The 24,520-nt window shown below is 42.8% G+C and overlaps 1 protein-coding gene across 2 annotated transcripts; it reads left to right on the top strand.

Annotated features, from left to right (window-relative positions):
• Nucleotides 1-1,842: 1,842 nt before the first annotated feature.
• TDRP (testis development related protein) lies at nucleotides 1,843-24,366 on the top strand. 2 transcript variants are annotated; one of them, XM_072333451.1, is made up of 4 exons: nucleotides 1,843-2,093; nucleotides 13,052-13,111; nucleotides 21,342-21,445; nucleotides 23,967-24,366. In XM_072333451.1, exons 1-4 carry the CDS (start codon nucleotides 1,983-1,985, stop codon nucleotides 24,310-24,312), a joined length of 621 nt encoding a protein of 206 aa, XP_072189552.1. In that variant the 5' UTR covers nucleotides 1,843-1,982; the 3' UTR covers nucleotides 24,313-24,366. The 2 variants fall into 2 exon arrangements, with proteins under 2 accessions (XP_072189552.1, XP_072189553.1); XM_072333452.1 differs by lacking the exon at nucleotides 13,052-13,111.
• Nucleotides 24,367-24,520: the final 154 nt, after the last annotated feature.

The raw sequence follows: 24,520 nt of genomic DNA, 5'->3' as shown, positions 1-24,520 counted from the left end.
TTAAAATATTAGGGTCATGTGGTGACTGATAACTTATGTGATCTTTTTAAGAGTCTAAACGCAGAACTCAAATAAAAGGAATAGCTTTTTTACTACTTAAGCTTGCCCAAATATGAGTCAATGTAAATTAGAAATACTGCACTTTGCCTTCTCGGTATTTTTGTTTATGAATTTGAACAAGGAGTAAGCAGATAAAGAACTGGCCTTCTAGAGGAAACTCATGCTAAGCCTGATCTGTCTTTAATAACTGGGAACGTGTTTTGTCTCCTATTCCCTTGAGATTTGGTTAATATTAACGCAAGATGGGCAATGGAATTTTAGGGCTTTGCTTTTAAAAACTGTTCATCTTGCAAAATTAGGGAATGAAATGAGATAAAGATTTTGTTTGGAAATGCACTGTAAAACTTCCCAGTTTTCCCAGCCCTTCCAACATTTGTGCACTTGCTTTACAAATGCAAATACTGCTTTACTAAATTCATTTTCAGTAGAGAGGGCTAGAGCAGCACTGGTGTAAGTTCTACGGCTTCAGGTTCAAGGGAAGCGAATGTGTCTTTTGTGTGGTTAAGTAATAAATCTGAGTTAGCATTACAGCATTCCTAAGTCATTACAGGAATCCTTTGTCAGCACTGTAAGCTCACTTGTGCACTGATCAAAGATGACGCTTCTGAAGTTACAGCACTGGTAAGGATGCCTGTGGTGGAAGAAGCAACGCTATTTCAATGCTATATGAACTTTGGCTCTACAGGTGCGGGCACAGCACCTGGATGAAGTAGAGGTGCGTTCCCTTAGCATGCAGAGCATGTGGAGCAACCAGTCCCGAACAGCCAGTGCACCCCGGGGCCAGCCCTGTTCCAGCCCAGCAGGTATGAGTGCATTGCAGCCCAAAACACACTGCTATTGCTCAGTTACTGCCACTTTGCCCCACTGTGGGACATGTTCTAGGGTGCTCACAGGCATGGGCTGATGGTTGGGCTAGGTCATCTTAGTGATCTTTGTGACTCCGATGATTAATTATATGGTACTATGAAAAGCTCAGGCAGCCACAGGCAGACTTACAGGTCTTTCAGTGATACATGAGGAATCCATCAGCATTACAGACTTCTGCTGGAGGAGCAGCAGCAAAGAAAAAAAAAAAAAAGGCTTCTTCAACCACATTCATGGTTCTTTGGACACCTGACCACAGCTCATAGATCAGAATGATGGAAAAATGAGTGCTTGGGCAGGGATTTTTACAGACAGGCATGTCCGTGTGAAAATAAAACGAGGACTGTAGGTAACACAGACAGCGTTACACGCAGAGGGCCACGCGGGCACCAAGCAAAGCTGCTGGGGCTGGGGCTGCTCAGCCGGACACACCGGCCTCGTGCTCTGAGGGCAGCGGCATTCCCCGGGCAGACGAGGCTCTCGTGTGGCGGGGACACGGCCGCGGAGCAGCGAGACGGCCGCTGCGGCAGTGGGCCCGGCCGGGTCCGCACGCTCCCCCGGGCCGAGAGCCGCGCGCTGCGGGCGCTGTCAGGGCCCGGCCGGCGCCGCGCCGGTTGCCGCGGTGACGGGAAAGCCCGCGCCCCCGCCCCCGCAAACATGGCAGCGGCGGCGCGGCGGCCGCGGTCGGCTCCGGCGGGGAGCGGCGGCAGGTGAGGAGGGGCGGCGGGGAGGTGTCGCCCCGGTCCCGGACGCAGCCAGCCGTGCCGGGCGGGCGGCGCGCCGCGCTCGGCACCCGGCTCCGCTCAGGCGTGGCGGCGGAGGGGCCGGGGCGGCGGCTCAGCTCGGGCCCCGCGGGCTGGGGCCGCCGCAGGCCGGCGGGAGAGGCGAGGCGAGGCGGGCGCGGGGGGCGGGCTCCCGGCCCCGGCAGGCAGCGCTCCTCCCTCCCGCCCCGGGAGCCCCCGGCGGGGTGACAGCCCAGCCGAGCCCAGCCCAGCCGCCCTGCCCGGCCTCGGCCCGCTCGCCGCCAGCGAGGCGACAGCCGCTTTCCCGCGCCCGCCATGTGGAAGCTCAACAAGAGCAGCAAAGTTCTCCTGGACGACTCCCCCGAGGAGGAGGAGACGCGGCCCCGCGGCCCGCTGCCGCCCGCCGCCGCCTTCGCGGCCCCCCAGGTAAGAGCGGGGCCGGGGGCCGCGGGGCTCGCTCCCCTCCTCTCCTGCCGGCGACATGAGTAATCAGTTTTCCACGCCGGGATGCGCGCCGCGATGGGCGAAGGTGTCGGTGCCGCGCGTGCGGCTGTCAGCGGGTTGGGGTCCTCGTTCGCCGTCTCTCTTCTCCTCTCCTTCCTGCCCGGCTCTGCCTTCCTTCCCGTGCCTCAGCCCCGGCCCTGGGCAGCGCGGCGCCCGGCGCGATGAATTACGCGGCCATCCTTAGGCGAGCAGCCTGCGTCTGCCGATGGCTGTGCGTTTGTGCGCGGTGCTAAGTTCTGTCAGGGTGGCTTCTGCTGGAGTTTCTGGTCGTAGTGGTTGGTTATCTGTAAATAGCTGCGATCTTATTGAAGGCTCTCGCTATTAAATAGTAAGTTGCGTGCCAGCAGCGACCTTCCCAATGAACTGTCGTCAAACAAACACGATTGGAAAGGAAGGGCATCGGTTGAGCTCCAGGCAAAACAACTACAAGAATGTTTGCTGACTGCTTTCAAGAACTTGATAGGGATTCGGCATCAGCCCAGCTCAGCAGCCTGTTCAGCTTTCTTGCATATCTGATCTTCCATTGCCATCGAGCTGGGATTAGGCATAGCCCAAGCAGGTGGCTGTCCAGAACTGTGGACTGGTGGGATTTGTATTTGAGGTCAGGTATGAACACCCACCCCACTGCTTGCCCTGTGCCTCCTACCTGCCTTACTGGAAGAGCTGGCATGAATCTGGACAGCCTACCTCTGCTTGAGTTTCTGGTTGGTAGCTGCGATGGATTGTCAACATGTGGCTGCTGCTGACGAACAACCTCCCTAGTCACAGCAGATATTCCCTCCCTCTCCCAGTAGCCAAAATCACTGCTCTGGGCTCCAGAACAGCCTTGCCTTGGCTTTTCTTCTGCCCTGTGACCACAAGAGCCCTGTCCCCAGGTGTGAAAATGCCTGTGGATAAATGGCATCTTCTTTAAGAGGAGGAACGGATACTTATTTTGAAGAGTCTTTCAAGGGATGAAGGGGATTGTGGAGTTGGAGGAAGCCCCAGATGTCTCCTGCAGCTTCTTATACCACACGTAGCATCTACTTCCATGGTTTCTGCCCTCAGATGCTTGGAAACTTTTGTTTTCACTAAGCTGCCCACAGCCCTCGTAGGTTTACTTACCTCCTGAAACCCACCACGAACATCCAGAGTCACCACATGCTTTGCAGGGACCATTCCCTGCTCTTCTTCTCTCCACACGTCAACTGGGATAAAATACACGTTTTGGTGTAGGAGATGGCAGAGGAAGAATAAATCATTCCAAAACCCTAGACAAAATATTCTTGAAGACAAGTGGCTTAGGGAAGTTAACAGGGCTCTAGTGTAGGTTAGCCCAGAAACTGGTGTGGAGGCAGTTACAGTTGTTTGGTCTGTGTCGAGTCTTCTTGGTCTTTAAATCTGAGACAAACTGTTTTTAAAGTGGTTACTTTAGATTCTATTTAAGCTTTAAGGAATGACGGACTACTGGAGAACCGTGATCGTTTTCTTGCACAAACATTAATCAAATGTCTCAAAGATGTACCCAGGTCAGCCATAGGTACAAGTGTTTCTGAGACGTGGCCCTCAAGGAGAAAGTGGGAGGTAACGTAATGCACTTGTTCAGCTTGTTAGATCTGATAAGGCTCAAGGGCCTTTGTGATTTATGACATTTCGTCAGAACCCGCATTTGCTCCTAATAGTAGGGTCACGAGGTAGTGGAGTGCAGCAGTGTGCAGGGGGGGTTCAGCAGGGAGCTGTGCTATGTAGCTGAGTCCTAAGCTGCGGGAGGGCCATGGATTGGAGGAGATGTGGTTCCTGTGTGGTAGCTGAGCAGGAGAAGCTCATTTTGCCTCTGCTGTGTTGGAGTTGTCATGGGCAGAATGTCTGAACTGTGGATGAAGAATGTTCTTATCAAGAAGAAAAGAATCCAGAGCTCCCCTCATTTTCTGTCTTGAGGACTAAGCTCTAAATAATTGATGGTAATGATCTTTAGTAGATTAAAAAAGCCCATCATTGGATTTGGGGCAGAAGTTCGCTGTTAGATTTCATTTCCTCTAGGTTCTTTCCTGATGCACCAGTTGCTAAAATGGAAGATTCACTGTCATCATCGCCTTTGATTTATGCCACTGTATGTGGTTTCTTCAAAGCTGGGAAAGAGTGAAGGAGTTCTCGCTGTAGAACCTGGTAATTAGGACATTCAGGAGCAGACAGCAACAAAGAATTAGGCTGCTGGAATTAAAGAAGAAAAAAACCTTTGTGGCTCTACAGAAATTTTAATCATCCTATTTAGATACAGAAGGCTGATCTGGGTTTGCACAAGCCGACGTTTGGGTTTGCAGAGGTTCATGGTCTCACTTGCTTAAATAGAAAAGCTTAGTTTTATCTAAACCCAGAATTGTGATGGTTCTGTTTTTTGTGGAGAGTGGTTTGTTGTCGTTGTTGTTTTTTTCCCAGGCAGAAAAAAGCCACATTTCAAAGCATGAGAATGGCAGTGGGAGGGAACTGACAGCACTTAGCCACTCTTTAGCAAAAGTTTCTGCATACGTTGAAGCGTATTGAATTGTTAACACTTATTTCAAATAGTAAGCTGTTTCCTGAGATAAGACGGACAAGTAAATGCTGAAACAATTTGTGTACGTGTGTACAATTGTTGTATGTTGTTATTTTTTTAGATCAGACAGTTTCAGGCCGAATTATAAAGGTTAGTTTTAGTTTACTCTTCAAAGCATAAATATTTTACGTTTATGCAGTGAAGGTTCCTTATTGGCTGGAGCTGCAATTAATGCGTGAAGGCAACTTAATACATGTGAACAGTGCAAGTGTGTAACATGAAATTAATGTCTTCTTGTGTTTCTCTCTCAAAATATGCTTGAAACATACAGTGATGCTTGCCAAACCTGCATTCAGTCTGTAATATACTCATTATGTTTCAAACCGGAGTTGTATTTTTGGAATGGGAAAAATGTTTGGTTTTGACTTCGGCAGGGCAGTGTTTTGGCAGTCACTCGGTATTCTCCTTGATTAAAGTCTGCTGTAATCTAATCAGGCCTCGGAGATGTCAATGATGTGTCAATATTTCATGCAACTCTTACGTAAAATGGTGCTCAGCTTTGGAATCCGCCTATATATCAGGGCAGCTGATGAGTATCCAGCTAAATTGTATTATATTTTGCAACTTTGTCTTTCATGTGAAAAGCTCCAGATCCCTCCTGTTGTTTGACCTGTTCCCCTCTGATGGTATTTTTTGTTATATTCATGGGGACTATGTGCAAAAACATGTTTAATGCTGAGTTTTGTTTAGACTCGCACACTGAATGTATTTCAAGTTGGGCATACAGATTTTTAGTTATCTGTTTTAATTAAGATGTTTAAATCTCCGGTACAATTTTGGGACTAGCTTTCATCTTCAGCTGAGCTGAACTCAGACGGGCCCTGAAGGAATGGGTGGGAGCCGTGCAGCATTTTGTACGCTCTGCTAGTGCACTGAATGAGATTATTTTTTAATTAAAAAAAAAGTAGTAAATGTTAATCCGGGTAACGTCTTTCCTTCACTTTCTAACCATTTAAATGTGTCTCAGGCTTTGCATGCGGTACTTTTATCATTCCTTTATACATACCCCTCTGTTCTAGCCTGGTTTTTCATCAAAGTAGTTCTTGTGACATTTTGTGACATTTTCCTGGCTAACATCCATCACCTGTATTCTGCCGTCGTTCCTCAACATCAGACTGGGAGGACTGACAGCAAAACTCTCCTGAAGCTTCCACTGACTTGCCTTTCCTGTTTTTTCTTTTTCATCACATGCATCCTGCAGCAGCTTCATGAGTGGATCCTTTTTCTTTCTCAGCCTTCATGGAGCCCTGCAGAGAGCTGATTGATGGTGTCTTGAGGTGTCTTTTCGCTGATATTACTGTTATTGTTTATGGCATAAAGCTTAAGTTGTCCTTATCTTCCCGGTTCAGTTTCTTCAGCTGGCTTCCCTTTGTTTCAGGACATTTACATTCAGATTTCTAGCCTTGCTTTCAAGGTTTTTCTCAGTACATCCCCTTCCTCTTGCCCATTTGTCACTTCTAACACTTGTTGCATCTTTTCTGGTGCCAGTTCTGCTTTGCTAGCTGTGACAGCCTCTGTCCTCTGCCCTGTCTGTCTGCATCCCTGAAAGCGCCATACAGAATTATTCCCTTTGGCTGATCCAGGATCCTATTCTAAATCCCATTCTTCTCCAAATCGTTTCTGGAGATCCATCATCCCTAATCTCTTTGCTGTATCTTTGTAGGGGTAGACTGACTATTTACACAGGCATATGGTGATAAGATAAGAAGGAATGGTTTTAAACTAAAAGGGGGGAGATGACTGAGGTTAAATTTTAAGCGGAAGGAAGTTCTTACTCAGAGGGTGGTGGGGCACTGGCACAAGCTGCCCAGATAAGCTGTGGGTGCTCCATCCCTGGAGGTGCTCAGGGCTTGCTTAGATGGAGCCCTGGACAGGCTGGTCTTGTGGGTGGCAGCCCTGCCCACGGTACAAGGGTTGGAACAGGTTGGTCTTCTAGTCTAAGCCATTCTACCTTTCTGTGATGTGCTTTTGTCAAGTTAATAGAAGCATACTTTCCTAGCAACGTGGAGATTGCATACCATTAATATATGAACAAACTAGTACATAGTACCTTTTGAGAAAGAATTAATGTTTTTTATGTGCTTAATTCTTTACTACTGAAACTTTTTGTTCGATTGCATAAATGCAGCCATAACAGGTGTAGAGTTATTAGCAGTTAGATGGATCCCTTGCCAGGTAGAGCAGTTTTCAGTCCTGACATCATCAGGGACATGATTTAGTGGAGGGTTGTTAGTAAGGGTATTGTGATGAGGTTGATGATCTTGAAGATCTTTTCCAACCTGAGCAATGCTCTGATTCTTCCAGCTCATTGCAAGGGGCCAGGCTGGGCTGTGAATGTAGCACTGCACGTGGAGATGAAAGCAGCACCTCAAAAGGAAGTGGTGTGTTTGCTGTTGAACGCCGTAACCAAAAATAAAGTGTTCAACCTGTTTTGCAGAAGCTATTCTACGAAAATATTACCATTACTCATGCAAGAGGTTTTTTTTCTGGGGGATGTGGAATTTAATTTGAAATGCCGTGCGTGACTGAATAAAAACAATCCTAAGTCAGATACTGTCTTTTGAACTATCATCATTTTTCTGGTGGGGGTAAGTCATTACATCGGAGACATTTTCAATCAGGAACATCATCAGAATAAAAAAAACTTCATTGGAGTATTTACATTATTGTGGCAATACAAGTCAAATTGGTTACCTGATCATATTGCCAGCGTGGACGTTGATATTATTTCCCTCTCCATGTAGTTGTTTCCAGTTGTTGGAGTATACTTTAGATAGTAAAAATCAGGCAAAAAGCATATTCTTCATGAGCTCAGTTTTAAAAGTTATTTTTAAGGTGTTAAGTAACATTCTTCCAAACATATTATGTGAGGCAAAATCTGAGTAAGATATATTATAATGACTTATTACAGGCAGGCATATTAATAAAACAACCTGCTCTAGTGACGAGGGAACACAGCATCGGGATCTGCTGCTCTGATAGTTCTTCTTGTGGTGCCAATAAAATGCGGAACTACAAAAGTATTCTTGTGTAAATGCTTACATTTGGAAATTAATCTTCTCCGGTAACTCTTGCCATTTGTATCGATTGACAGTAAAAATAGGGAAATAATTTAGATATTCTGTTTTAAAGTGTAAAAGAACGCAAAGCAATAACTGAAGGAGAAGCGGTTGAATGAAACAGTTTGTCAAAATGCTAAACAAGTTTTTTGACAGCTGTGAATGCTGATGGGGAAAAAAAAAGAACATCATCTTTGTTTTGATTTATTCAGCCTTAGTAATATTTTAAAGGGTGAAAAGATAGGAAAACTGTTTTTCATCATCCGGTCAGTCTGGAGAATAATGGTTAATTGCAGAATGTGGGGGCCTAGAAGATGAAAGCAGTTTTGAATGCATTGGGTGGGTTGTCGGCTGTATCTCAGATAGTCACCTGGGCTTCTCAAAGGCAGCAGGGTACAGCAAGCTCTTCTGCACATGGTCTGGTGAATTGTAAGATGAAAGAATAAGGTTAAAAGAGGAAAGTACATTCTTTAACATAATTCATATTTAAGCTTTTCTTTGTGAACAGAGTATTTTCCATTTTGCCGCAGAGTGGCAGAGGAGGCTGCCAGGGTGGCAGTCACTGTCACTGTTCAGTCACAGTGGCATCTGAACTGGGTTATTGTTATAATGGAAATGCTTTTGTAACGTTAGTGAGCAATTTAGAGTACTAGAATGTTCTTTATATAGTTTTTGACAAACCAGTTTAAAATGCCAAACAACTCTTGAGCGTGAAAAGACTTTGGAAGTACCTAGTTTGATATTTTTCACTGGTGATATTAATAAGTTTTCAGTGTACATCAGCTGTTCTGATGGTTAGTTTGTTTTTTTTCAGTTGTTTTAGGGGCATGGAGACAGCACTGAAAGACTGAGATCTAGCAGTAGATGAAGTATGGACAAGACTAGAAATGGTCTTGGACTTAATCTAGACCTTCTCTGCCATCAAGGAGAAGGGAAATGTGCAGTTCAACATGGAGTTGCATCTGTTGGACACCTGGCCTTGCATGAAAGCAAGCTGTGTGAGCAAGCAATGCACTCCTTGTCTGTTCAGCCTGCAGGCCTTGTGTCCTCGAAGGGCACGTTCAATTTTGCATCAGCATTAGGTACAGTTCTGTTTTATTTCCAGCTGTGCCCATCTACATTTGATCACAGTTGCTTCAGGCTGATGATTTGGAAAGCATATTTCTATCCACACATGGAATTTTCCAACTGTATGTGTGTGTGATCAAGAATGCAAGGCCTAAGACCAAAGCTACCTGCTGCTAACTTTCTCCTTACTCCAGTGAGGAGTGTGTTTCGCTCTGGTCTTGTTTCAGATCAAAAACCAGATAAGCAGAGTGACTTTTGCTTTATTAATCTGTTGTAGTCTTTATTTCTTTCATTTGATGTTATAGCAAAGTCCTGCTCAAACCGAAGGAAGCAGGTTCTTTTGTTAGTGCAGGTTGAAGATAATGATCTGACAGCGGGATCTCGTCTGAGCATGAGCTGGCTGTCTCCGGTCAGGCTGTGTATATAGAGTCGTTCTCCTGTTTGGTTTGTAATCAGTGCTTTGGGAATCTTTCCAGCTTCAGAGGTTAACTTTCAGGTCTACAATCTTCTGAGTGATTTTTACTTTTTTTCTTCTCCATCTCCTATCTCTGCCTTACTTCGGGGCTTTGTGGAGGACTGGGAGTTGTCTTCAAGTTCTGCACAGCAAATGTCTCCTCAGGTGGTGGTGGTTGTTTTTTGTTCCACTTGAGTTATTCGTTCGTGGTTCATAAACTAATTTGCACTTCCAGGCATGATGACCTAGACGTTAAATTCCACTTAGTCCTTGATGAGGCATGGCAGTAGGCAGAGGAGATGTAACAGGTCAGTGGAAGGGCAGTAATTTGTACCAAGAAGACCTATTCCTAAAATAACCAGTTTTTCTTACATGTGCTCTACTTTGACAACCAGTGTGTGTGTGATGGGAAGGCTCCATAACCGAGTAGAGGAAATCAATAACATACCATTTAATGTACTAGAGCAGGAGAAAGACATGCAGGGCGAGATGATGCTAGTATTTGTCTTAACTCTTTGGTGTCCGGTGTTTCTCATCACGGACTGAATGATCTAAAGGGACTAATTAATTACTTTACCACAAAGGAAGCTGAGGGAAGTAGATTACAGTTTTGATCTCTGTACAAAAAGTTTTATGTGCTAGTTGAATTAATCCCTTGAGTACCCTATGGTTTGCAGTGTGTCCAACAAAAGGGCACTTGTTTCCTTACGAAAACACACTGTGCATACCAGCATTCCCATGCCAGAACTGAAAGGCTATTCATGTTGATCAGCATTTCCCACTTGCCTTAGCATTTATTTGCCTGTTTCATTACTAAATGCTATAACGTACTCCACATTTTTCTTTTAAGTTAAAGTAACCGTAAACCACTTAGACTAAAGTAAACTGAGATAATGTGTAAATGTTGGTGTCTCTTGTGCAGTGTGATAAAGCAAGCGTATCTTCACAAATAGCTGTGTGGTAGTTTGCCCCCTTAGAGGAGAATAAAAGAAGAAAAATGAAGTTGTAGGTTCTTTGCTCTCTGATCAATGATGAAAGTAGACTGTATCTATGAGAAGAAAGGAAAAAAGTGATTCCCCAGGTAACAGGTGAAGATGGGTTGAATGTGCCTTCCTGTCTCTTTCTGGACTTTCCTCATCGTGCTCCAGCCCCTGTCGCTTTCCTTGTCACCCAGTGGGCAGGTCCCTCCCTGGGCCATGTGAGTCAGTGCATGCTGTGGAGCATGTTTTTTCCTGCCTTGCTTTCCTCTACTTGCTTTTCTTGCTTTCCTCTGCTCTCCCTAGCCATAGGTTTTCCAGCAAATATGTAGAAATCATGTCTGCCTGAAACTGATAGGTTTAAACCTGCTGGTGTTGGTTGGTTGAAAACTCCTTGGTGTCAGTCACCTGTTACTGAAAGCACGTAGGATGTACGGATGCATGTCAGACACACATCACAGTTAACCAACTCTTCTTCTCTTAGATCTCTTAGAATGTTTTGGGTTGGAAGAGGCCTTAAAGACCACACAGTTCCAATCCCCCTGCTATGGGCTGGGTTCCCATCCACCAGCTCAGGCTGCTCAAGACCCCATCTGGCCTTGAGCACCTCCAGGGGTGGGACATCCACAGCTTCTCTGGGCAGCTGTGCCAGTGCCTCACCACCCTCTGAGTAAATAATATCTCTCTAACATCTAACCTAAATGTCCCCTCTGCTAGTTTAAAACTGTTCCCCCTTGTCCTATCACTATGAGTTCTCCAGAGAGCCCTATCCTGCACAGGGGCTTTTGACTTCTTGATAGGTCTTCGACTCCTGTAGAATGTGTTTGGAGCAATGGATTCTCCCCAGTTGCTTTTCTGAGGGATTAATGTCTCTTTGTGGTTGTACTTTGTATCTTTTCACTTTGTGTTGCCTTTGAACTGCCAGTCCTGCTCTGTGTGATCATGTTCCTGGGAGCTACTGCCCATTTGTTATAAGGATCACTTTGTGTCTGCAAGTAGTAACATGTGGATATGTTAACAACAACACAACCCTGCTTATCACGGTTGGTCAAAAAGGTTGGGCTTTATTATTACTTTTTAAATGTTCATTGTGAGTGACATCTTTTATCAAAGATGGTGTTCCAGTTTTCCTCTGCCTGTAATCTGGCTTCCCAACCCTGCAGCTCTCAGCTTTTCCCTAAAACCTTGCACTGTGAAAGTTGTTTTGCACTTTTGTTTCTGTATGCTCTGGCTTGATGGAGGCTGTATGCCTTCTTCCTTCCATCTTTTCTTTATTCATTGTCATATTTTTATAGTCCCTCCTAATGTGTTTGGAAAGCTGAAAGAATGAAAGCGAGAGGTGTTGTTCCTCTGGGAGGTACCAGTGGTGCCTTGTTTGTTCTGGAGGTAGCATTGTGCTTGTTGTACCTGGTGGCTCTGACAGCTTTGGATGGCTGAAATTACTTTTCCTCTTACCATGTTGTTCCTGGCAGCTTTTGTAGTATTTGGATATATATATTTTTTTCATTTGGGTAAAAAATTTGGACAAATGGGTAGGATTTCTCCAGCTGGAATTCTCTATGGCTTTTCTGCTTAAGATATTGCCAGTGATTTTGCAGTTGTTACTGGGGGTGAAAAAAAGTAACTAAATTTCAGTCTGGAGTATTGCACAAATGTTAACTTTGTAATTTTTAGTATCCCATCTGCAATGATACCCTGTGTTAAGGCAGTTGACCCAAAGCAGAAGTTCAGTAACTCATTGAGATCCTCAGGAAGCAATAGTCTCATTTGTGGTGATGATAGGAGTTCCTGGCTTTGTATTCTGCCCCAGCAAGTACTCCTCTCTATCTGCAAATTCCCGGTTCCAACATACAGTTGTTGCTGAAGTACAGTGGGATGTTCTTCGTACTGGTTCTAGAAATGCTCCTCATCCCTTGTACAATATGAAGGATTGCCTATACATGGAAACATTACTAGGAAGTTACAATAAATATAATTAAGAAAGGATGCATGGGATGAGAAGGTGGCCTCTCCAAGAGGAGACTGATATTTCCTGGGTCCCCCATGACTAGATATACCTAATACTTCTCTCATAAGCTTTCTCACCTCTCCCTGTTATCTTTCTTTGGCCTGTAAACTATTCCTGGTACTGATCTTGTTCTGTCTTGGGGGGGCCTGCTGGTAGCTTGCTTGAGTGCACAGGGATACCAACTTGATTCAGAGATGGACAGAAATGCTGCCCTATTAAATTACCTTTGCTAGCATCCTCAGTACTCTGGTTTTCATCAGAGATCTTGAAAATAGAAGAGAAAGGAATGCAGGCAAAAGTCTGTAATGGAGGGGAAGTGTAGTACTTTTTGATGTGGAAGAAGAGGGAATCTTTGGACATTGCCTACTCCAGGCTATGGACACTGCATAGAGCAACATCTACAGAAAACAACTGCAGACATAACTGTTAATTTAAGATTAAAGTTAGAATTATAGATTATAGTTGTGTGAAAACCCTTCTGGCACAGGAGTTCTTGGGCTCTTTTTGGTCAGTGTGGGGCTTTTGGTTTTGTAGGGATTTGATTTTGTGTTTTTGCTTCTGGTGCAGCATTAGCTGTGATGTTTGCTCAGTTCTGCAGTGTGACCACGTTTTGTCAGTTGTCTGTCGTGATGTTTCGAGTAGAATAAAAGCATTTCTGAGCATTCTAAAATGTTGCTGCTGATTGTCAAACTGAACTGACCATGAGCCTTTTTTTTTTATCTTTATTCTTTTCTTTTTGGAGAATAAAGACCAGTCTCTTCATGATGAAGTTCCATCTTCAGTGTCTCAACTTGCAACAAAGGTAAATACCTGCTCTTTGGAAGTGTAGCATGTTTTATATCATATATATACACTTCACTCAGTGTGTGTTAGGAACTCTGCTGTTTATCGTGTGCGGCCTGAGTTAAGGAGGATATTTATGTAGTTTATTGTTGATCTTATAGTTATGGCCCATCCTCATACTGTCATGGATTTTTCATTGAAGTGATATAAGCAGTGTAGTAGTTGCAAGGAAGTAGGCAGCATGCAAATTAGTTTTTGAAAGAAAAGGTCCTTTATTTTTATTCTTTCATGAAAACATGTATATGTTAAGATGAAAATAAGAATCCACAGGAATTAACTGAAGTGAAACCTAAAGTACAGAAGAACTAAATATTACCTGTACTGAAAATACGATCAGTAGGAGATGTTTTTGTGTTATGTATATACATTATGTATATATATATGTAACTCAGCCGGCTCTGTGACCTCAAGGACTTTATCTTACATCTCTTTCAGGAAAGTCGGCATTTGAGTTATATATTTTTTTACCTTGATATGTGTCCAAGAATTTTTTTGTTAACGTTCTTAAACTACACTGATAGAAGATGAAAGAACTGGAAGTGGCTATGATATGCTAGAGCTTGTTTTGAAATTCCATAGGTACAGAGAAAAGCATTTTAAAACGGTGTCATTAGCGTAATAGAATACTTCACATTAACATGTATAAACTGAACATCTGCCTCTGTTACTCTTTTTTGTTCTACTTGAGATGCAGCACGATTTTCACTGAAAATAGAAGTGCAATTGTGCTATATCTCTCTGCTTTTTGGAAGAAAAAAACATATTCCTCCTTCTGGAGATGTAAACTGCTATGTTTTTTTTTACGTCAGATGATAAATGTTTAGGAAAAGAACCTTGACATCAATTTCTTTTATACTGGAGCTTTTTTATCCATTTCTTAGTCATTCAGGAAGACTTGCTAAGTGTGTGTTTTGGTTTCAGGGGAAAAAAAGGCCCCAGGGCAAACCACAGAGATGTGGTATTTTTCTGTTGTAAAGTAAAATCCCCTTGTCTTAAAAATGTATTCACTAAAACCACTCCTTATCCTTCTCATCTTATTTTTCTTTACTGCTGTTTCTGAAAGCACTTCTGAGTTTTATTTGGTTCTTCTGTCTTAGAAGCTGTCAGTAAAGTGGTATCCCATGAGTTCCAAAGTCCTTAATATAGAAGGCTTTTTATACGTGTGGCCTTTTCAGTGGGTGCATTTCATGAATGAGTCTCCATGTAGAAACAGTATAATGAAGAACAATGAAGTTCTTGAAGAAAATGGATCCAAATTTGGTATGCATGCCCTTTAGGGAGATAGCCTTTATAGGTAGCCCTTAAAGCCCAGGTTTTAGGCCAGTCCTTATTCCCAGTCTGACAGAAAAGCCTTTGACCTGGATTTGAAGGTGCCCAAGCAGGAGCTGGTCCCAGTGGCTGGAGCCATAGGCTGCAAAATGAGCTTACATTGTGCTCATGCAACAAGTTGTCCACCCTGCAGTGAGGGCATGCTGACTTCAGTGCTAGAGTTTTCTGGTTCCCTCTTCCTGTTTCACCTGGAAGGCAGGTACAGCTGGTCAGAAAGCCATGTGAAATTCCCAGTGGTACACTGGAAAAGGCAGAAGCTGGAGCCCATTGCACATCCCTCTTTGGCCTCAGCTCAGCTCATCTCAGTGGACTGACCCCAGCGCTGAACTGCAGTGTTAGAAGCACAGCAGAGGCATCACCTGCAATTGTTACCAGGCCAGCTTTTGAAAAGAGACATATAGTTTGGAGAAACAAGATACATTATGTGAATAATGGTACTAGTGATGCTGGGAAATCCAGTAGGGCCAAATGCTGGACTTTCACTCATGGACGGAGTAATTGTTGGTCTGCACACCAAGAAAGTTGAGCAATTTCTCCATAGAAATGCTTTGATATCTGGGAAATAAATTTGGAGGGGGATTGTTTTTTTTTGTTTACAATTCTTTGTTGTTTGGCTTCTTGCATGCTATGAATAGGCTTCCTATAATGTGGGAACAGCACTTCTTTAGTTAAAACTGATTGACGTTTTTGATTATAAAACACTTAGTTGTAACTTTATTGACCTGCAAAGTACTTATATATGGAAAAATTCTTCCCTGGCTTTTTATTTTAGCCTCATTTTGCCAGGGTGGCAGTGGAGGGAGGAAAGCTGCGGAACAAACAGTTGTTTCTTCTCAGTCAGGTTTGAGAGGAAAATCCTTTTTTTTTTCCCGTTTAAGAAAGAAAATTGTGCACGCTTTTCATGGAGTGCTTCTACGTTGCGGGAGGATTTTGATTCACCAGTTGTCAATCCAGTATGAAAACACTTGTGATGGTCTGCTCAAACTTGGCCAAAACGTACATTTCTAGAAATCTCATTTCAGACATGCTGAGTTGAGGCTTTTTAGGGATTAGCTGCTTAACTACACAACAGCACTGAACATGCTGATTCTCACTGCAGGTATACTGAGCACAAAATTGCTCTTTTTGGTTGCTAAGACTCTTGCTATGTGGTTTCTTGTAGCCCACAGAGAGTGACTTCTGTTCCCCGGAGCCCTGCTGGTTAGCAGTCAAGAAGTAGAAAAGTCTAACGAGAATATATTGCAAGTACTACTACCCATTCATGAAGCAGTACTGTTTTAGTCAGAGTGTTGTTCAAACATACTTGAATCATTCACGTTGAAATATTAACTATTTATAATACTCCTCTATCGTATGTCCCAAATCCTTACTATTGTTCTAAGACTTGATTGAGACTACGCTTATCCCCTCCCCACCGTAATGCAGCATTCATGTACAATTAACTATTTTCAGTTAAGTGTAGTCATCCTTTTTAGTATGTGTTCATCTAGATGTGCATCTATATATTTCTGCAACCTACTGTTTACTTTTAGGAGTGTTCTACTTCTTTAGTATAAAACTGCTAGTGTTCCTCATTTGTCACCTTTTACCCTAATTTTTCATGTACCTTTTTAACATTATGTGGAGTTCTAATTATGAATTATGTACCTGTGACAGTAAAATTAACTGAAAAGTCATCTTAGTGATGCTTTACTGTTTCCCAGTAGACTCTGATGGCTCATTTATTACTCATTGCCCTTCTACTTAGTATGGGAAGCCAAGGGTCACGTCAATCATCTGAATTTGTTGGTGTGGTGAAAACTGGTATGTTTAAAGTGTTTTATTCGTAGTGATACTTCTCAAGTTTATAGGAGACTAAGAGGACCTGACCCTTTCTGGTATACTTTACTATCAAGTTAGCTGTTGATAGATATTTGTTCCCTGGTTTTTTGTGTTTTTTTGTTTTGCTTCTTTTTTTTGTCTAAAGATGGAAAAAAAATCTGGTCAGCATATGTAGTTTATATATAGCTAACTTGCTTGGATCAATATGGGCAGCAAAACAGACAAACCTTCCTATAAGGGTTGAGATTAGGGGGGTGAGTTCTGGGAAACCACGCTGTACCTACAAGGCTCTATGGAAGAAAGATGGATGCAATTTTTATTGCTAGAATTCATATAGTAACTTCTGCTGCAAAAAATGTTCTGTTACCCCTAACCTCCATGTTGTTTAGTGACTATCTGACTCTGACATCTTTTGCTGAGCTGATTCTTATGGTTAACCAAAAGAATGCAAAAAACAAATGGCTTAGAGTTCTGCTTAGTAATTTCATCTGATCTTCCACAATAAGACAGAGGTACAAGACCATGGCATAAGGAAGGTGGTGTAAATGCCAGTAGGTAATGAATTGGGTCTGCCCTTTTCAGCAGCAGTGTCTGATAAACCAGATCTGCCATCTTGTGAAAGTTCTCTCCAGGAATCTGTCTGACAGATGGGCACCAATACTAAAGGTTTGGCAAAGCGGAAGGAATAGCAGTGAGAGGGAGAACATTGCAGGCAGTTGGACTAGGGATGGACAGACTGCATCCTTTACATGATGTTCTGGAAGTGGCTGCTTGCACTCCCAGCATCAGAAGATACACTCATTAAATGGCAGCTTTCTCAGCGTAGAGAGAGTCCTTCATAAGGTGGAATTAACACTGTTGAATGCAGGGGAAAAAAATGATGGCTTTCCTGTAGTCTGCCTGTTGATAGATTAAATCACATCTACATTTCACTTCTACTGATCCTTTTAGGTGACTGCACAGAACATTGTGATGCAGATTTTCAAGACCTAAAATGGATGCTAGGGGGAAAGTTTGTTATGGCTGTTAAGATAGGAGTGCTCCATACTCAACAGTCAAGATAGGATGAGAGCAGCCCATGATCCTTTTTCACACAGTGCTGAAATGACCTTCTGAGTGGTTTCTACTTTGCTTCTTGTGGGCATTTTTGACAAACAGTGAACTGCGACATCCAACTTGGTCTTCTAAAGGCTTAGCCTTTCTAACATCAGAAGTTACAATACTAGTCCTTAGTTGTAATCTGTTTTCTTACCAGTCCCCTCTTGGGCACTTCACTTGACTTTTGTTTTTAAGTTCTTATTTGGTTTTAAACCTGGAGTTTTGATGGTATACCCAGTTCTTTTCTAGCATTGTCAGCTTTGATTTTCAGTGATCTCTTCTGAGCTCAAGAATAGTCTGTCCTGCCAACCAGAGAAGCAGGCAGAGGTGGCGGGAGGCCTGTGTGGATGAGCATGGTACTTCTGAAAAGCAAAAAGAAAAAAAGCATGCAATAGAAACATATGGGAGGGGAAAGCAGGGCCAAGTGATGGAAGGGGAACATAAAATCATAGAATCACCAAGGTTGGAAAAGACCTGAAAGATCATCCAGTCCAACATAAAGACACTCTGAGCGTGCAGGGATGGAGTTAGGAAAGACAGAACCCACTTAGAGTTAAATCTGGTGGGGGAAATAGAGAGCAACAGTGAAAGGCTTCTGCAGGTACCTCAGAGGCATAGAGGATATTGCAAAGATGAACTTGAGTCTTATCAGTGGTAACCAGTGAATGAGCAGGAGGCAATGGGCTCAAAGCAAGCTGGATGAAATTCCATTTAAAGAGAACAGAATATCTTTTCACCATGAGTGTGGTGATGTCCTGGAGCAGGATGTCCAGAGAGACTGCAGAGTCACCACCTGTGGAGACGTCGTGGTTCCAGCTGGACATGGTCCTGGGCAACTGAGTGTGCCGGCTTTGAGCAGTGCGGGTGGGTTGATGTCTCCAAAGGTCTCTTCCAGCCACATGGACTCTATGATTCTTTGAACTTTGGATGCTGAATTATTTCTTTTTCCATTGGTGCATGGAAAAAAAGTACTTTAAAAGTTTGTGAATATGAACTAGTCAGTTATCAACGTGGACTTATTCAGAGACTTTAGGAGTAGTACTTTTGAGCTTTGTGTAGACTGTTACACCATAAAAATGAAATACAGTACTTCTGCAAGTGGCTTGATGCTCAAAGACCATATTGATATATGCAGGAAGAACGAATATATATGGAATATACCGATATGGCATAATTTTGTAGATTAAAAGAAGAGGGGTGTGTATAAAGGTATACCCTTTCTACATTAAACGTAGGCATGCATAGATGTTTCCCTCCAGATGGCCTTTTGTAACGCCATTCTTTAAAGGCACATACAATTTGTTAGTCCAGTTGCCTGTCTCTGTATTAGATTTCTATCTGAAAACTGTAATGAGATGGTTCTTTGATTTTCATTGTTTCATCTGCAGGTTTATTATGTTAGATGAACCGTTATTTTTAAGATAGGTAAGCTTATGTCTAAGTTAGACCACTGAGGGCTATTGGGCCTTTTATCATGCCTAAAGGATTAAGGCAGTAAGAGTTGTTAGCAAAGGCTCCTGCCTGCTGAGGCTTGAAATGGGAGAGCCTGAGTAAGGTAGCAGAAGATGAAGGCTACTTCAAGGTCTAACATCTTGGAGATTCCCATTTTCTGTGTATTTATTGTAGATGAGCAGTGTTGCAGTGACAGGAATCCAAAACACAGTAACAAAATCCTCATTTAAAACTTGTTAATGCATTTAACAGAACAACAGAAATCGACAGGGCTGGGCCTTTAAAGGCTAGGACTGAATATTAGACCTCTATTTATACCATGGCATTTCCAAGCATTAAATATTGCTTGGAGAGGCTCCTAGCTTCAGTGCAAGGACTTGGCATGGAGGTACGGTATCTGAAGGCACCATCCACAGCTTGCCTGGTTTTGCCTGAAGCTATTGCCAGTGCCAGTTGTTGGCAGCATATGTAGAGCTAATGTATCACAGGGATAGAAAGCTGAAGTTAGCTGTCTGTATTTTTAACATAATTAAAAATAGCACGTGTTTGTGTATGAGAGTTTTCTTATAACCTGTACTCACTTTGCTCTAATAGTGGAAAAAAATACGTATATAGAAGCAGTTGCTTTCCTTATGGAGCTGTGAGGAAGGCTGTGGTTTTCTGTAAGATCATGTGTGGGTTTGGGAAGAGGTGGGCAGAGTAGTAGCAGAGCACTGGATTATGGTGAACACAATGTTCCTGTGCCTGCTGTGTCCATATCCCATGAGTGAGAGCTAGGAATTCATAGAGCCATAGAATCCTTAGAGTTGGAAGGGACCTCTGAAAGACCAACAAGTCTGACTGCTCTGCAGTGAATGGGGACACCACAAGTAGATCAGGTTGCTCAGGGCCTGATCCAGCCTCGCCTTGAAAGTCTTCATGGATTGGGCAACAACCACATCTCTTGGCAACGTGTTTCAGTGCCTCACCACCCTCATTGTAAAAGAATTTTTCCTCCATACGTAACCTAAATCTACCCTCCTTTAAGCTTGAAGCTATTTCCCCTTATTCTGTCTCCACAGACCCTGATAAAGAGTCTGTCCCCTTCTTGCTCAGTCTTGTGTTTTCAGAGGTCCCCTGAGCTGTACTTAAATCTGGATCCTTGTTTGGATCCCAGCAAAATGAAATGGAGTGGTGGGAAGGTCTAGATGAAACCTTCGTGCTAAACCTCAAGTGGGCCTGCTCTGTCTGCTGGCCCTTACTATCTGAGATTGTTCAGGAGTGAGTATGGAGGTGTGTAAGAAGCACAGATGGACAGGAGATCAAAAGCTGGAAATGCTCTTTGGCTGCCATACAGCAGGGAGGACACTGATTTACTCTCCTGAACTGTGGAAGTTTCTGCAGGCAGAGGAATTGTCAGTATCTGTGTTTTCCTACCTGGTTTGCACTCAATTCATAGGTGATATTCTCATGCATCTTTTAACACCTATGTGGGCATACCAGCTATCATCTGTAATTGCTTAAAATGTCAAACTTATTCTGGTTTGTACCAGTGAGTTCTTCAGAAAGAATGAAGCTTAATAATAGGTGATGAATTAGCCTTCACTTGTGTTGACAACTACAATTTTCTTTTGATTGTTTATGTATTTCATGATGTATTGTTGTATTTTTTAATGTAATCAGGTTATCAATAATAGACTGTGCCATTCTTAATAGACTGCAAAAAATGGCAAGCAACTTCTATGTTCTGTTAGGCTCATGTGCTTGCATTTTATAGTCTCTAAATGTATTATCTAAAGAAAAACAAGCAGCAACTTTTCATTTGAGGGAGAGTGATTTAAACCTTTAATAGTATTGGAAATCTTTTTGCTGGGATGGTCAAATTTACGGCATAAATGTAGTGAGAGCACCGTAATGCACCCAGTGGTGCCTGTGACACATCTCACTGCCGAACCAATGCACATACCCCTTCTGTAAGACATAGTCTGGGTGAGTCTAAAAACAGGAACGATTGTGCAAAGCAGGTAAAATCTAAAGAGTTTCATGATTCAGCTTGCTGTCCTGCCTGTTGTGGCCTCTTAGAAATGACTGTTCATTTCAGTTCTGTCTACTGAAACTCCTTGAAGTGTTTGCTCAGCTGCCTAGATTCCCTGCGTCTCCCTGCCTGGATTCCCTATGTCACCCTTTTTATGTGTAATAGATGAACATGCAGCCAGCAGCTCTTGGCTGCAGGATAGCATCCAGGAGCCCAGCTGCACTCTGCAACATCAGTTGTCAGCTCCTGCAGACCAGCGAGGTTTTGTATTCTTTACTCAGCAGGAAAAAGCTCTTTCTGCAGTCACCCAATCTAGTCTTTTCAAAAGGAGAGAGCCTCTGTGCTCCCAGCTGCACGGCATGAGAGAAGTGGGACTGTGGCTGCCCATCAGCCACCCAGGCAGTCAGTGCTGGCACGCACTCTCTGCTTAAATTCTGTCATGCATGTTTATGAGTATGTTTACTTCTCTGCATAGGTTCAAGGCGCAAGTTTCCGGGGTTGGAAGGAAGTGACATCTATGTTCAATAAAGATGATGAGCAGCAATTGCTGGCCGGATGCAAGTCTCCAAAATCCAAAGGGTGAGTTAATCTGATTGTTCTATCTGCTGTAAAAATACACAAACTGGAACAGAAAATAGCTCTGCAAAACACTGGAGGAAGAGGCTGAAAAGCAGTAGTGTTCAGCTCCTGGAAGTTAAATCACAGAGAAAGGTTTATGTGCATTTCAGAACTATTCATTGTAAGTTAAACACTCGTAAAACATGCTGTGCTAGGAAAGGATGGTATTGTTGATAACCTATTTAGACATGTCAGGAAGAAGAGGGAATTCAGCTGTGTAAAGGTTTCTGAGTAGAAGAGTCATCGTGACCCTCTTTCCTCTTACTGATTAATTTGCAGTTGAGCTCAGCAATGCCTTCTTTAACTTGCTTTACTTCCTTTTTTGAAGTCTTGCCTACACCTGAAAAGGCCAAGCGATTTAGCTGTGTCAGGTTTTGCAGATCTTCCCTTTTGGAGCTGAAATGCTCACAGGGCAGTTCTGTACTGTGTTGTGGCTGCGGCCCTTGTCTGAACAGACAGACCTCTTTCCAGGGCTGACTGTTTCGCTCTTACAGCACACGTAGGGTTTACCTACTTATTGCCTACTTATGTTGGTCACAAACAGGAAGAAGTGTGCCACTCTTCGGCTCCAGCCATGTAAAAGTTTTGCTAAGACTTGTCATTGTACGTTTTGTTTCCAGTTGACATTTAAATAGATGCATTTCAGTATGTTTGTGTATTTATGTGCATCTAAATGCATACATGTGTATATATATATACGCATACTTAAAATATATATATTTTCATGTCATTTTGAGCCTGTTTGATAAAAGTTCCTAGCTGTACTTTCTGTACAGTTTTCTTGGTATTAAGATGCTAAGGTTGCTTCAAGGATCCTGTGCAAGGTATGCGAAAAGTAGGAATGAAATAAACCAGAGAAGAGAGTGGGGACAGTATGAAGACTGAGTTACAGTAAATATTCAAGTGCTATAGGCACAAAATATAAGAATAGTGGTTGGAGTCTGAGCCTGGCCTTAACAAGATGGCATTTCTGCAAGTGCTAAGATTACTGAAGGAAAAGCCCGTTTAGAGGTATCGGTTCTGTTACTTCCTCTAAAATACGATAGCATCAAGCTCCTGATGCTAAGCTTTTGTTCATGGGGAAGAATTCTTTTAATAGAAATATTCATAGTATTTCAGTGGGTGTTTTATTTGTGGCTAATTCGTATGCTAGTAGTAGATAATGCTTTCAGTTTTCTGCTTAGCTCGTTGAACCATGAAGATTGTGTGTTTCACCACCGGTATTCAGCCCTTTTTGTTCTGTTTTTTGGTTACACCTATAACCCTGTACATAAACTTACTCATGAACATATGACTCACTGCATATACAAAATAATTCTTCTTAATACGAGATAAGAAATTTATTAGTGTAAGTAGCCTTTAAAATGTCTCTGAAAGAGAGATTATGTGTTACACACTAAGGTTGTTTTTTCTCATTTTTTGTGAGGGGAACTTTGGAATTTCTTCTCAGAAAAATGAAACAACTGTTTTCAAAGCACTGTGCATGTCTTTGAGGGGAAAAAAGAGTACTGGTCTCTAATAATGAAGTCCTAATACTGTACATAAAATATTTTAGGATATAATGTATAACTGCAAAGGTGGTAACAGGAATATGAAACAGGAAAGTACTGAGTGGGTGTTTAAAGCTAGAGGTAGACAAAATACCTTCGTAATACTTCTGCTGTCCTAGTGCTGGGTTTGGGATTTGTTTTGATTGATGTCCTAAATTATTCTAAATGCTCCATACATTTCCAGAGGCACTTATGTGTAACTCATAGAACTGTGGAATCACCAAGGTTAGAAAAGACCTCCAAGATCATCGAGTCCAGCCATCCACCAACCACCAGTATTTCCCCACTGACCCATGTCCCACAGTACAACATCTAAATGTTTCTTGAATACCTCATGGGATGGTGACTCAACCACCATGGGCAGCCCATTCCAGCACCTGACCGCTCTTTTCCTGATATCCAATCTGAATCTCCCCTGGCACAACTTCAGGCCATTCCCTCGAGTCCTTTTGGTAGTTACATGGGAGAAGAGGCCGATCCCTACTTCACCACAACCTCCTTTCAGGTAGTTCTGGAGAGTGATGAGGTCTCCCATGAGCCTTCTCTTCTCCACACTGAACAAGCCCAGTTCTCTGTGCTCATGCACCCATAAGGCCCGTGCTCCTGTGTTAGGGGTGGGGAGTTCTATTATAATAAATTGTGATACTCAATCCAGTTCTGTTTTCCCACTGCAAGAGTCTACTGTGCTTAGCCTTATACCTATAGGAGGGTGTTCTTCCTGAAGATAACAATTATGGATGTGCTGTCATAGAACAACTGACTTCATAGTGAAGATGCAGAGCTGGCTTTGGGTAAAATTCAAGATGCTTCGCTCCCGTTGAATAAAAGCATTAAGTCCTATAAAACATAATTATTTAATTGAATGTTATTAATAACTGTTATGCGCATTGTTAAATGAAGAAATTAATCACCTAATCATTGTTATTTTCTAGAACAAACCTGAAATTAAAGGAAGAGATGAAGTCAGAAAAGAAGCCAGGTTTTTGGGACAGTTTGGTGATAAAGCAGAACGTCCAGTCTAGGAAACCAGATGAGATTGAGGGCTGGGAACCACCACAGATTACTGCTGCTGACTCTGCCAGTGATGCAGCAACTGCTTTAAGTGACTATTCAGCCTGGTCAGGCTGGGAAGATGAAACCAAAGGCTCCACAAAATACACAAACCTGACCAGCTCAGGAAACAGTTCCAGGTGGAGTATCAAATCAGCTGGAAAGCTGGTTAGTATTAGACGTCAGAGCAAAGGTAACCTTACTGACAACTGGGAAGAACTGGAATGATGCTGGTGATGTGAAATGCTTTGTAGGTAAGAAGAGAAAGGTTCCATGATTTACTTGTATGTTTAAACCAAAATCAAATCTGCTCAATATTGCACCTTTATACAGTACTTTGTTTTATTCCGATTGTTACAAATTTTTGCTCACCTGATAGTAAATTTTCTTATAGCATTGTTAAATAGCTACATTTTCCACACTATGAAAAAAGAAA

This window comes from Excalfactoria chinensis, chromosome 3, assembly GCF_039878825.1.
Source record: "Excalfactoria chinensis isolate bCotChi1 chromosome 3, bCotChi1.hap2, whole genome shotgun sequence".
NCBI lineage: Eukaryota > Metazoa > Chordata > Aves > Galliformes > Phasianidae > Excalfactoria > Excalfactoria chinensis.
This window is presented reverse-complemented; position numbering and strand designations above follow the sequence as displayed.

Bases quoted from the DNA above. Each gene is read 5' to 3' on its own strand.
- TDRP (XM_072333451.1), top strand. From the start codon at position 1,983: ATGTGGAAGCTCAACAAGAGCAGCAAAGTTCTCCTGGACGACTCCCCC. The intron at 13,112-21,341 runs GTAAATACCTGC...TTCTCTGCATAG, and splicing joins TGTCTCAACTTGCAACAAAG to GTTCAAGGCGCAAGTTTCCG. The intron at 21,446-23,966 runs GTGAGTTAATCT...GTTATTTTCTAG, and splicing joins AAGTCTCCAAAATCCAAAGG to AACAAACCTGAAATTAAAGG.